At 35.3% G+C, this 11,608-nt stretch overlaps 1 protein-coding gene across 1 annotated transcript in view; it reads left to right on the forward strand.

Moving 5' to 3' along the window:
- Window positions 1-11,608, forward strand: part of PIGK (phosphatidylinositol glycan anchor biosynthesis class K) — a 137,809-nt gene that overhangs the window by 97,140 nt on the left and 29,061 nt on the right. Inside the window, exon 10 of the mRNA XM_024119859.2 lies at window positions 4,967-5,051. Coding sequence (XP_023975627.1) covers window positions 4,967-5,051 — 85 coding nt within the window. The remainder of the gene's footprint in view (window positions 1-4,966; window positions 5,052-11,608) is intronic.

Raw genomic sequence — 11,608 nt, forward strand, 5'->3', positions numbered from 1 at the left:
TTGCTTTACAATGGTGTGTTAGTTTCTGCTTTATAACAAAGTGAATCAGTTATACACATACATATGTTCCCATATCTCTTCCCTCTTGCGTCTCCCTCCCACCCTCCCTATCCCACCCCTCTAGGTGGTCACAAAGCACTGAGCTGATCTCCCTGTGCTATGCGGCTGCTTCCCACTAGCTATCTATTGCACATTTGGTAGTGTATATATGTCCATGCCACTCTCTCACTTTGACCCAGCTTACCCTTCCCCCTCCCCCTGTCCTCAAGTCCATTCTCTAGTAGATCTGTGTTTTTATTCCCGTCTTGCCCCTAGATTCTTCATGACCATTTTTCCCCCTTAGATTCCATATATATGTGTTAGCATACGGTTTTGTTTTTCTCTTTCTGACTTACTTCACCCTGTATGACAGACTCTAGCTCCATCCACCTCACTACAAATAACAACTACTTGGCATTTTAGAAATGTCAAAACAAATTGCTAGATTTCTAATATTTTTGTATCTTTTATATTGATTGAGAGACATTTTGTCAGTAAAATGAATTCCGTTGTATATGTCATTACTTTATATTTTTAGAAGAGTTTTTCATATTTCTCTTTACTCTTAGAATTACTTCAGTGATTTAACCTGAACTCATTTTATTTTCAGCAGATATTTATGGAAACTTCTGGTTCCCTAATTAAGGCAGTAGCACTAAACTGTACTGAGTAGTCATTGTATTCTTTCCCCTCACAGACACACAGTAAAAAATAAATAACCTCAAATTTGCCAGTTTCACTTAGAAATACCCTTGATGAGGAAGGAAGATTTTTTTAATTAAATTATTCCTCTTTTTATTATTGAGTTGTAATATATACATGTATATATTTTAACATCTTTATTGGAGTATAATTGCTTTACAATGGTGTGTTAGTTTCTGCTTTATAACAAAGTGAATCAGTTATACATATACATATGTTCCCATATCTCTTCCCTCTTGCGTCTCCCTCCCACCCCGCAGCAACATTCACGGTGCTTCTTGCGGGTGCCAGGGGTCATAATATGGATCTTGTTCTCCTCCAAAACTGTGATTTTGCCTTCTGAACTCTATGGAGGACTGCTGAGGGAATGGCACAGAGGATGAATTTTGTTTCCCACTCCCCCTCCCAGCCATGGAGTGGCTGTCTCAGTTGTATCTCTCAAAAGCATCTAAAAACGTATCGTACCCATAGTTCACTGGGGCAAGGGAAAGAAGATAAGGCAACCAGCAGAGAGCCCCGAAAGCCTGGGAAGGGTGAGTGTGATGGAGGAAAAGTCTTAGGGGAATAAGAGTTTTGAAGGGCATAGCAGAGATTCCAGAGTGCAATGCATATGCACAAGGTAGGACACAGGCTCAGTAAAGGTCTGACAGTAAGCCATGCTTGATATGTGGCTGAACTTCGGGCTCCTCAAAAGCAGGAGGTGAAAGCTGGGGCTCGAACCTGTGTCCCCTGCATCGGCAGGCAGACTCTGAACCACTGCGCCACCAGGGAAGCCCAATTGTTTGTAGATTTTTTGAGGATGGCCATTCTTACTGGTGTGAGGTGATACCTCATTGTAATTTTGATTTGCATTTCTCTACTGTTTTTGTCTCGTTTATGGTTTCCTTTCTGTGCAAAAACTTTTAAGTTTCATTAGGTCCCTGTAATTTTTTTTTTTTTTTTTTTTTTGTAGTATGCGGGCCTCTCACTGTTGTGGCCTGTCCCGTTGCGGAGCACAGGCTCCGGATGCGCAGGCTCAGCGGCCATGGCTCACGGGCCACCAACAGTGCAGGAGGGTTCGCTTTTCTCCAGCCCTCTCCAGCATTTATTGTTTGTAGATTATTAATTTTTTTTTGCGGTATGCGGGCCTCTCACTGTTGTGGCCTCTCCTGTTGACCTAAACATGTAGAGAGACTTTTTAAATGTACATTGTGAAATGTTTAAAAATAATGTGGGTTTTTTGGTCAATGAATATTTATTTTATTTTTAATTGTGGTAATATATACTGTATTAGTTTGCCAGGGCTGCCATAACAAAGTACCACAGACTGAGTGGCTTAAGCAACAGAAATTTATTTCCTCACAATTATGGAATCTTGAAGTCCAAGATCAAGGTGCTGGCAGGATTGTTTTCTTATAAGGCCTCTCTTTTGACTTACATATGGTCAAATCTTCTCCTGGTGTCTTCACATGGTCTTTACTTTGTCCTTCTCTGTGTCCTAGTTTCTTGTAAGGACACTGTCATATTGGGTTAGGACCTACCCTAATGACCTCATTTAACCTTAATCATCTTTTTAAAGATCCTGTCTCCAATTACAGTCACATTCTGAGGTACTCAACGTTAGGGCTTCAACCTATGAATTTTGAGGGGACACAGTTCAGCCCACAGCATATACAAAACGTAAAATTGACCATTTAAACCATTTTAAAGTATACAGTTCAGTGGCATTAAGTATGTTAACATTATCCTATAACCATCACTACCAACCATCTCCAGAATTTTTATCACCTTTTAATACTGAAATTCTACCCATTAAACAGTAATTCCCCTTTCTCCCCTCCTTTGCCCCTGGAAACCACTGTTCTACTTTTTCTCTCTATAAAACAATGTTGTTTTTTTTTTTTTTTTTTTTGTGGTATGCGGGCCTCCGCTTGCTGCGGCCTTTCCCGTTGCGGAGCACAGGCTCCGGAGCGCAGGCCCAGCGGCCATGGCTCACGGGCCCAGCAGCTCTGCGGCACGTGGGATTCCCCCCAGACCGGGGCGCGAACGCGGTTCCCCTGCATCGGCAGGCGGACGCGCAACCACTGCGCCACCAGGGAAGCCCAAAACAATGTTTTAAGACAGTTTTTTTCATTATTAGTGAGAGTCTTCAAAGTTCCCCCAAATTAATTATTTTTATGCTAATCTGCAAAGTATGCACAAACTTTTACCTAGCCAAGAGGTTTCTTAAACTCTTTTATACAAAATTTTGTCCTTATTTGTATATCTGCCTTTTTACTGGGAGAGATTCCAGATTTCTCATCATCAGATTTCTTAACTACAGCCCTGGAGACTTATACTAGTCTTGTTTTATTATTTTTCAAGATAATTCAATGTTTCAATTTTTTTTTTTTTGCGGTATGCAGGCCTCTCACTGTCGCGGCCTCTCCCGTTGTGGAGCACAGGCTCCAGACACGGAGGCTCAGCGGCCATGGCTCGTGGGCCTAGCCGCTCCACGGCACATGGGATCCTCCCGGACCGGGGCACGAACCCGTGTCCCCTGCATCAGCAGGCGGACTCCCAACCACTGTGCCACCAGGGGAGTCCTAATATTTAAATTTGATTTTAAGTTGATAAGGTGATGTGTAGTTTACAGGAATAAAAGGTAAGTGAAAGTTTAGATGTGTTTCGGTCTTATTGTTTTGTAATCTAATGCGCGAACGCGGTTCCCCTGCATCGGCAGGCGGACGCGCAACCACTGCGCCACCAGGGAAGCCCAAAACAATGTTTTAAGACAGTTTTTTTCATTATTAGTGAGAGTCTTCAAAGTTCCCCCAAATTAATTATTTTTATGCTAATCTGCAAAGTATGCACAAACTTTTACCTAGCCAAGAGGTTTCTTAAACTCTTTTATACAAAATTTTGTCCTTATTTGTATATCTGCCTTTTTACTGGGAGAGATTCCAGATTTCTCATCATCAGATTTCTTAACTACAGCCCTGGAGACTTATACTAGTCTTGTTTTATTATTTTTCAAGATAATTCAATGTTTCAATTTTTTTTTTTTTGCGGTATGCAGGCCTCTCACTGTCGCGGCCTCTCCCGTTGTGGAGCACAGGCTCCAGACACGGAGGCTCAGCGGCCATGGCTCGTGGGCCCAGCCGCTCCACGGCACATGGGATCCTCCCGGACCGGGGCATGAACCCGTGTCCCCTGCATCAGCAGGCGGACTCCCAACCACTGTGCCACCAGGGGAGTCCTAATATTTAAATTTGATTTTAAGTTGATAAGGTGATGTGTAGTTTACAGGAATAAAAGGTAAGTGAAAGTTTAGATGTGTTTCGGTCTTATTGTTTTGTAATCTAATGAATCTAATGTTTATTTGCTATTTTGAAAAGGGTCAATACTTTTTTCAGAATATTTTTTCTAATTCTCTTCATTTGGGGAGATTTTATTTTTTATTCCTACTCTACACTTTACTGTTTTATACCCTGTTAGGTATGTGTTGTATCAACTCTGCATCTCATTGTAAATATAGATATTAAAGAAAATATTTTCCATGTAGAATAACCTCTCAGAGTTATTGTTGTCTTCGTTTTATTTATACATTCATTCAGCAAACATTTATTGAGTCTTTATTATATGGTAAACATTGGATATACAAAGAAGAATAAGACATAATTTTTGTCTTCAAGGAGGTAAAAAATGTACCTAGATGCGTCTAAATAAATTATTATATTTGAAAGAAGAGTAAACAAAGAAGGAGTTGTGGTTGGTCCAAACAGGAAACACAGTGGAGAAACTCAGAATCATGGAGATACCAAGCCCACGGGCAGGTGACCACTAGTTGGAATGGCTGAAACTATTGACTTGGATGTAGAGAAGGAGTTGCTGGAGATGAGGCTTGAATGGTTGGAGCCAGGTTTTGAAGACCTTTATTTAAATACTATGATAAAAAGCATATGCAGTGAACATGGAGTTCTTAAACATTTTTAAGTCTCAGAGTGAAAAACAGAATCTGAGACTAGTAGGTGATGTTAGCTACTCTTATTAAATAGTAATTAAGTGCAATCTGAATGCATTCATGGTTATGTCATTTAAAAATTGTCATTAGGTTTTTTTTCATAGATTATTGACAAATATTGCTTATTTCAGAATCTCATATTGATATATATTTTTAATATATTTCATATTTGTCATATTTAAACATTTGGTCTATTTAAAAATAATATTTACCTTGGCTTTGTGTTTCTTAATTTTTTTCCAGCTATAAGAAAGAACTGATGGATGAGGAACTAATGGAACCTCTGAAATATGCTGAACAACTTCCTGTAGCTCAGATAATACACCAGGTTTGCTTTCCATTTTGTTCTTTTGAAAGAAACAATAATTTTAATCTCTGAAAAGTAATTGCTTTTGTTAGGTTTTTCAGAATCAATGTGCTATAGCTGAAAGGCATTCCAGGCCATCTAGCCCTATTTAGACTCCACCTATTACAGTTGGAAATCTCATTCAAAGCACAATATTAAAAGGCTACTTGCTGTGTAACAGTAGAATTCTTGCTTATATAAAATACAGGGTAGAATCAGAATTATCTTTTGCGCATTACTTAACAACAAGTGTTAATTTCAGAGAACGCTCATTTGCACCATTGTATATGGTACTTGTTAGTGACAAAGAAAATGTTGAAAAATATCATTTGGTGTAATTTTTTTGAGTAGCTAAAATGAAAAAGCAGTCTCTCCCTACTTCCTCTGCCCCACCCCATTATCAACTCTTGTAAAAGTATAATTCTAAATGTCATGTGGGTAATTTTTTCATTTCCAATTTTAATGACTCTATCATCTCTTTTACATAACTGTAATCTTAAAGAAGGCAGTGTGGTAAGTTTTTAAACTTAGATTTGGTACTGTAATTTTGACAGCATATAAAGTCTGCCCTGCTGGACTAGAATCAAAGAATTTTAAAAGTGATTTGTTGGTGAGAGTTATGGCCTTTAGACTTACCAGATTTTTCGGAGGCTATAGATTGGGAAATATTAAAAGAAATATTAAAAGCCCTTAAATGTCAGAATTTGTCAGAATTTTCATGAATGTTAATTATTATTATGAGTTTTTCCTTATGTCTTTGCCAATCAAAAGAATTTTTATTTAGCAGATATGGATTGATTAGAAGAAGTTCCAGGTTGAGTTTATTAAAAGAAACAAGCTTTTACTTTAAAATGTTGGCTATATAGATCTTTTCATTGACATTAAAATTGAATATTAAAATTCTATGAGAAATTACCAAAAATGGTCAGAAATTTGCCCCTTTTGGTAGCCTATCTGTGGTTGGTAATCAGGTCCAGTTATATGTCAGGAATTCCCTGGTGTTGTCAGAGCTTAAATGACCTAACAGACTGCAAATGTCACATTTAAAATTCTGTCTTCATGCCTGACTCTCAGCATGAATGAATTAAACAGCAGAGCAGGCAGCAAGTCAGTATGTTCTTAATAGTCAGAGTGAGCAATGAAACAGTTTGTGGTTTGTTCAGAATAGGTAAATAGAATCTGCCCAGAACAGTTCACCTAGAATAAAATCTGAAATAGGAAACAAGAGTTAACCTTTAAGATGGTTGACCAGATGAAATGTCAGTCATATTTTTACAGCTTGAATGAACCAATAAACTATGGTTTATGTAAGAGCTGCATTTTGCTATTATATACTGTATAAATTCAAAGATGAAAAACTTTGACCCTGGTGAAAATTTTTATGATGATATTCTTGGCATTATAAGAAGCTATATTAATTTTAACACTGAATTATTAAACATTATAATGAAATTTTTGTAGTAACTGAATTTATAAAATTTTAATTTTAAGATACATGATAGGAATTTATTTTCTTTTTCTTTTTATTGAGTAAAATTAATTTTGTTCTCAGGAGGTAATCAGGAAAGATCATTGTTAAACCAGACTCTTATAATCTGTTCCTCTTGTTATGTGCCTTTATTGACAGTACTACAACTTTGGAACTGTTACCATTGTCTGTCCAAGTGATGTTTAAGAAACATATGAGTTATGTTGCTAGAAGTTTACTTATAAGTGGATTATATGAAAGTGGTTTTTCCCCTAAGAGGATAGTAATAATACATGTAATAATTAGGTTCAGCCAATCCCATAAAACTTTTTAATATGTAATATTATATAGCATTATAGCATTATTGTAGTATATATCTAAGCTCCACCTATAATAATAGTATGTTTTTATACTATAAGTAACTATTTTTTCTTCTAATCTTGAATCATGCTTTACCTATGCCTGTTTTGGAGCATGTGTCATTTTTATTTGAAATAATGTTATTTATTCACATGTCTTATAGATATCTTATATTTGATTGTCTTTCTGGATGTCCTTGATTTCTTGGTATTCTTTTCAGCATCTAGCCTTGTGCTATGTATGTATATATTTGAATGGATGGATATATATATTTAATGGTATAGTGAGAGCCAGATTATCTCTTTTCCCTACTACCCAGCCATCAGAAGCTGGGGCCTCTCACTGGTGGCACAGTTTAGGAGCTGAAGGAGAGAAGGAGCAGGGACAGGGGCTGTAACATGAGGAGCAACTTGAGAAATAGCAGAGAGAGAGGAATGTATCTCAGTCATTTGAGTAATTAATTTCTTATGTATGTTACTTAAACGGCATTTTGCAATGAGGAGGTAGGCAAGATTTCAGTATTACCATTTCATATTGCCAAATTATTTACCTTTTTTTAGGGGTCCTTGCAACATGATTGCACATCTAGGAAACCCAAGACACTCAAGTTACAAACAGTAGAATTAATAAGAGAATCTGGTGAGATAGCCAGACATAAGAGGAATAAAACTGGTAGTTTCTCTATATATGCAATAACTACACAGGATGGAAATGGGGAAAATGTTCTTTTTGTTTTTTAATAAATTTATTTATTTATTTATTTATTTATGGCTGCGTTGGGTCTTTGTTGCTGTGCACAGGCTTTCTCTAGTTGTAGCGAGCGGGGGCTATTCTTCATTGCAGTGTTCTGGCTTCTCATTGCAGTGGCTTCTCTTGTTGAGGAGCACGGGCTCTAGGCACGCAGGCTTCAGTAGTTGTGGCATGCAGACTCAGTAGTTGTGGCTCACGGGCTGTAGAGCGCAGGCTCAGTAGTTGTTGCTCAGGGGCTTAGGTGCTCTGCGGCACGTGGGATCTTCCCGGACCAGGGCTTGAACCTGTGTTCCCTGCATTGGCAGGCAGATTCTTGAGCACTGCGCCACCAGGGGAGTCCCAAGATGAGAAAAATTTTCTTTCACAATGAAAGGAACTATAAAATACTTAGGAGTAAATTTATCAAGTAAACCATAGGCCCTGTAGTGTAAGAATCGTGGAAACATACCGTGTTTCATAAGCAGAAAGTTATACCAAATATTTGATGGGGCAGGGAACATAATATCATAAAAGTATCATTTCTCCCAAATTAGCAGTTCTAATTAGAATAGAAGCAAGTTTTTTTTTTAATGTTAGAAAAAAAAAATGACCACATAGTTCATGTGGAAGAACAAATATCCAGTAATAGCTAAAGAAGGTATATAAAAAGAGAGAAAACACAGCCACTAGAATTATATAGTTATGTATGGACAAGGGAATAGACAAATGGATTAATGGAACACAATGAAACACAATGGATTTCAAACTTTATTTATTATAATTGACAATAAGAAATACATTTTACATACATAATGACCCTTGATGTATGTGTTTGTATGTGTATGTTAAAAATCAGAAATAAAAATATTATGAAACATTTGCCCTTATTACATATGGTGCACATTATTTTCTTTTTCTGTTTTTTAAATGGCAAATAAAACATACTAAATTGATTTCGAAAGCGACAAATAGTCCTGATCCGTGGTTTGAAAAACACTAGAACAGAGAATCCAGAGAAAAAAATTTATTATGTTTGATCATTAGATATATGATTAAGATGGTATGTATTTCAGTAGGAAAACAGTTAAACTTCTGTTTCATACTGTGTAATACAAAGTAAATTTTGTGTAAAGACTTAAAGTAAAATAAATAAATAAAATATTTAGAAGAAAGTTTAGGCAACTGCATTTTTAATCTAGAAGTAGGGAAGAACTTCTTAACACACAAATACAGAAGATATGTTCAGCAGCATAAAAATTCAATATTTTATATAACACAAGATACCACAACTTTAAAAGACTAATGTTAGAATCAAGACAAAATGTTTACAAAGAAACAATAGTAAATTGGTTAATATCTAAAATATACACAGAATTCGTAGAAGTTTATAAAAAACAACTCAGAAAAAAAAAGAGATGAAAAGCAGTTCAGAAAAAAAAAAAACAAAGAGTTGAAAAGCAGTTCAGAAAAAAACAAACTTAAATGGCCAATGAATGAAAAGAAAGCCTAAAACTCAGTAAGGAAGTGCACATTACCAATTCAGTAAAATTATTATATGCCCTTCAAATTGGCAGAAATTAAAATCACACTTTGGAAAACAGTTGGGCAGTTCCTCAAAAGGTTAAACATAGATTTACCATGTGACCCATTGATTCCAACCTAAGTATATAAAAACATGCATCCACATAGAAACTTGTACATGAATGATCATCGGAACATTATTCATAATAGCCAGTAATTGGAAACAACACAAGTGTCCATCAACTAATGGATGAATAAAATATAGTACATCCATACAGTGGACCATTATTCAGTGATAAAAGGGAATGAAGTACCGATACATGCTACAACATGGGTGAACCTTGAAAGCAAACAGTGTGTTAAGTTAAAGTCTGTCATAAAAGACCACACATTGTATGGTTCAATTCGTGTGAAATGTCCAGTATAGGCAAATCTACAGAGACAGAAAGTAGATTAGTGGTTGTCTAAGACTAGGATGAGGTGGGGGAATGAGGAATGACTTCTAAATGGGTATAGGGTTTCTTTTTTTTTGAGTGATAAAAATGTTCTAAACTTGGTGGTGATCATTGTGTAGCTCTGTGAATATACTAAAACCATTGAACTGTACATTTTAAAAGGGTGAATTTTATAGTATATGAATTATATTTCAATCAAGATATTTTAAAAGTTTAAATCACCCATTTCTGGCAGAGGTGCTAGGAGAAAGATACTTGTATACCTTGTTGGTAGATATCTGAATTATTCCTACCTTTTTAAAAGGCCATCTTGCAACATCTACTCACGTTTAATATATATACCCTTCAACCCAATGGTTCCACTTGTGAGAATATAGCCCATAGTGTTAATATATAAATAAAAGTACTAACATATAAGAATCTCAGTGCAATGATAATTTATAGCAATGTTACTTGTGGCCACAACAAATTGGAAACGATGTGAATGCCCCTCAGCACAGTTGATACACAGTGTGTACGATTTTCAGAAGCCACAAATCAGTAGAGCAAATACATGTTTTTCCATATTTTCTTTTTTTTAATATATTTTGAATTTTTATAGATATCTTATAATTTTTAATCATTTTATTTTTTTTAACATCTTTATTGGAGTATAATTGCTTTACAATGGTGTGTTAGTTTCTGCTTTACAACAAAGTGAATCAGTTATACATATGTTCCCATATCTCTTCCCTCGTGCGTCTCCCCTTTCTTTTTTTTAATTAGTAGGCTCATTTTACTTTAATTTGTAAACATAAAAAGTTGATAAGCACCGTGTAGAGTTTATTGAATTATAAAATGGTGACAGCTAGGGATTTAAAAAAATAACCAGACACAAGTCTTTTAAAAAAAGAAATTAGTATGTAGTTAAGAGTAGTATATTAGTCTCAAATACAGATGTTACTTAAACTTCCTTTTTAAAAAACTAAAATATTTTAGAAATATACTGAAAAATGAAAAAGTCAGTAATGAATGTATAATTTATCATAACAGTTTTTCTTTAGTGTCATCTAGTTAGGCATGTGTTTTATTTTTTAAAATTTTGTGTCAGGAATCAATTTTAGTTAGCTCTGGCAGATATTAAAATGTTTAGGCTTGTACTGTTTAGATATACAAAGTGTCACTGATACAAAAATGTAGGTAAGTCTTATGTGCAGAATAGATAGTACAAATCACCTAGCTAGCCTAGAAACCCCAGTAGGTATATGGATTATATAAATGATAAAAATCACATCACAGATCAGTGAGAAATTAAAGGATTATTCAATAAATAATGCTGAGACAATTAATTAAGTATTTGCAGGGGGCAGGGAAGACTTGATTCTTGCATTATAACATGTGGAAAAAATAAATTCTAATTGGATTATAGATCAATGCAAAAAATGGAAAATATCAAAACTATATATTGGTAAATATTTGTTGGAAAGGAATTTCTAAGCATGAAAATAATGGCAAAAACTTCAAGGAAAATTGATATATTTTACTTTGTAAGAATGTAAAACTTATGTACATCAGAACAAAAAGGCAAATATCAAAGTGGAAAACTATTTTCCTCACAGAAATAACATCTTTACATATAAAGAGCTTTCACAAAGAGATAAGGAAAAAACTTAACTCTCCAATGGAAAAGGGGCAAAGAACTTATACAGACATGCCTCAAAAGTTGAAATAAAAATGGCTAATAAACTGATGAAAACATGTTAATATTTATTAATGATTTAAGAATTATTCATTTCAACCATAAAGTACCATTTAAAAAAATCTCTTAGATTAGCAAAGTTATGAAAAGTAGTAATACTCAGTAACAACAAAGCACATACACTGCTGGGAAGGAGTGTAAATTAGTACAAAGTGAGGACAGTGTGGTGATTTGTACCAAAATTTGTAAATATGTTTATGAACTATTTATTTATTTATTTATTTATTTTTTTGTGGTACGCGGGCCTCTCACTGTTGTGGCCTCTCCC

This window comes from Physeter macrocephalus, chromosome 4, assembly GCF_002837175.3.
Source record: "Physeter macrocephalus isolate SW-GA chromosome 4, ASM283717v5, whole genome shotgun sequence".
Classification (NCBI taxonomy): Eukaryota; Metazoa; Chordata; class Mammalia; order Artiodactyla; family Physeteridae; genus Physeter; species Physeter macrocephalus.